General features: G+C 41.1%; 1 protein-coding gene across 1 annotated transcript; it reads left to right on the top strand.

Moving 5' to 3' along the window:
- Positions 1-132: 132 nt before the first annotated feature.
- On the top strand, positions 133-972 carry LOC107682886 (phospholipid-transporting ATPase IC-like; the record flags this gene model as incomplete). The annotated part of the gene is made up of 4 exons (XM_016479005.1): positions 133-326; positions 422-630; positions 709-731; positions 816-972. Coding segments are annotated over 4 exons (583 nt in total), but the record flags the coding sequence as incomplete, so codon positions are not given.
- Between the last annotated feature and the right edge of the window lie 323 nt (positions 973-1,295).

The following is a 1,295-nucleotide window of genomic DNA, read 5'->3' as shown; positions in this document are numbered from 1 at the left end:
TTTATTTTTTTTGTTTAGTTTTTTTTTTGTTTAGTTTTCTTTATGTATTAACACACTTGTCTTTATGAATGTTTCTTATGAATCTGTCTGAAAATGTTCCCCATCTAACTTTTTTTTTTAATCATGTTTCAGATTCTGCTGTTCATGCTAACAACAGCTCTTCTCCTGGCTGTGGGCGCTGGGCTTTTTGAGCACAGGGTTTCCCCTCAGTACGACGTTGTCACGGTCTTGCAGCGTGATTCGTCTCCTGCCTACCTGGGCTTCCTCACCTTCTGGGGCTACATCATTTTGCTTAGTCCCTCTATGCCCATGTCTCTTTATATAACGTAACACCAGCTCTCCATATTCTGATTATGCCTTTTTTAACATTTATTTTGTTATCTTTTAATATTTCGCTCACCGTTTCATTGTCTCGCACCAGATTTGAAGTGATCCACATGGTGCACTGTCTCCTGATTGGCTGGGATGTTGAGATGTACTGGGAGGACAATAACAGCCCCGCTCAGGCCCGTACAACCACCCTGAATGAGGAATTGGGTCAGGTGGGCCACCTGCTCAGCGACAAGACCGGCACTCTAACACAAAACCGCCTGCTTTTTCGTCAGTGCTTCATCGCCGGACACATTTATGGTCTGTTAATTTCTTTGACGCTCTTTTCAGCCTTCTGTACTTTATAATGTCACTAATGATGAGTGTATGTTTATTCAGGTGATATGTCAAAGAAACTAAAGGTAAGAAGTAATACATTCATTTATTACTGTTCTGATGTACAGACCTAGTCAAGTTGATACATTTCATTTTTTGATTTCAACAAGCCGCTAGACTTAAGCTGGAACCGGTTTTCCTGTGGTGGACTCAAGTTTTCCGACCAGCGGTTGGTTGACAAGCTGTGTGAACGGAGCAGCCCTGAGTGCCAAGAGTTCTTCACAGCTCTGGCCCTTTGCCACACTGTCATGAGCGAGTGGAGGGATGGTTAGTAGAAATTATATTTATTCAGTTCTGGCATTATTGTAATTGTTAGGACATAAGGAAGGGAAATGATGAAAATACAGCTGCAAAATGCAATTACAGGGCCATAAATGATAGCATTTATAACTTTTGACCAGCAGCGGGGCCCCAAAGTTGTTGTTTTTTTGGACCCTCATTTGGACATTGGTCCCAATGTAAAAGCATCACACATTCACAGCTTCATTTAAAAAATTGTTTAAAAGTTTATAACGCAGGTTAAATGTTGTCAACAAAAACCTACACTACGGTTCAAAGGTTTTGGGTCAGGACAGGTGTTTTTGAAAGAA

Source organism: Sinocyclocheilus anshuiensis, unplaced genomic scaffold (genome assembly GCF_001515605.1).
Source record: "Sinocyclocheilus anshuiensis isolate Anshui unplaced genomic scaffold, SAMN03320099.WGS_v1.1 C32689195, whole genome shotgun sequence".
NCBI classification, from domain to species: Eukaryota; Metazoa; Chordata; class Actinopteri; order Cypriniformes; family Cyprinidae; genus Sinocyclocheilus; species Sinocyclocheilus anshuiensis.
Note: the sequence above shows the minus strand (reverse complement) of the source record. Positions and strands in the feature narration are given on the sequence as shown.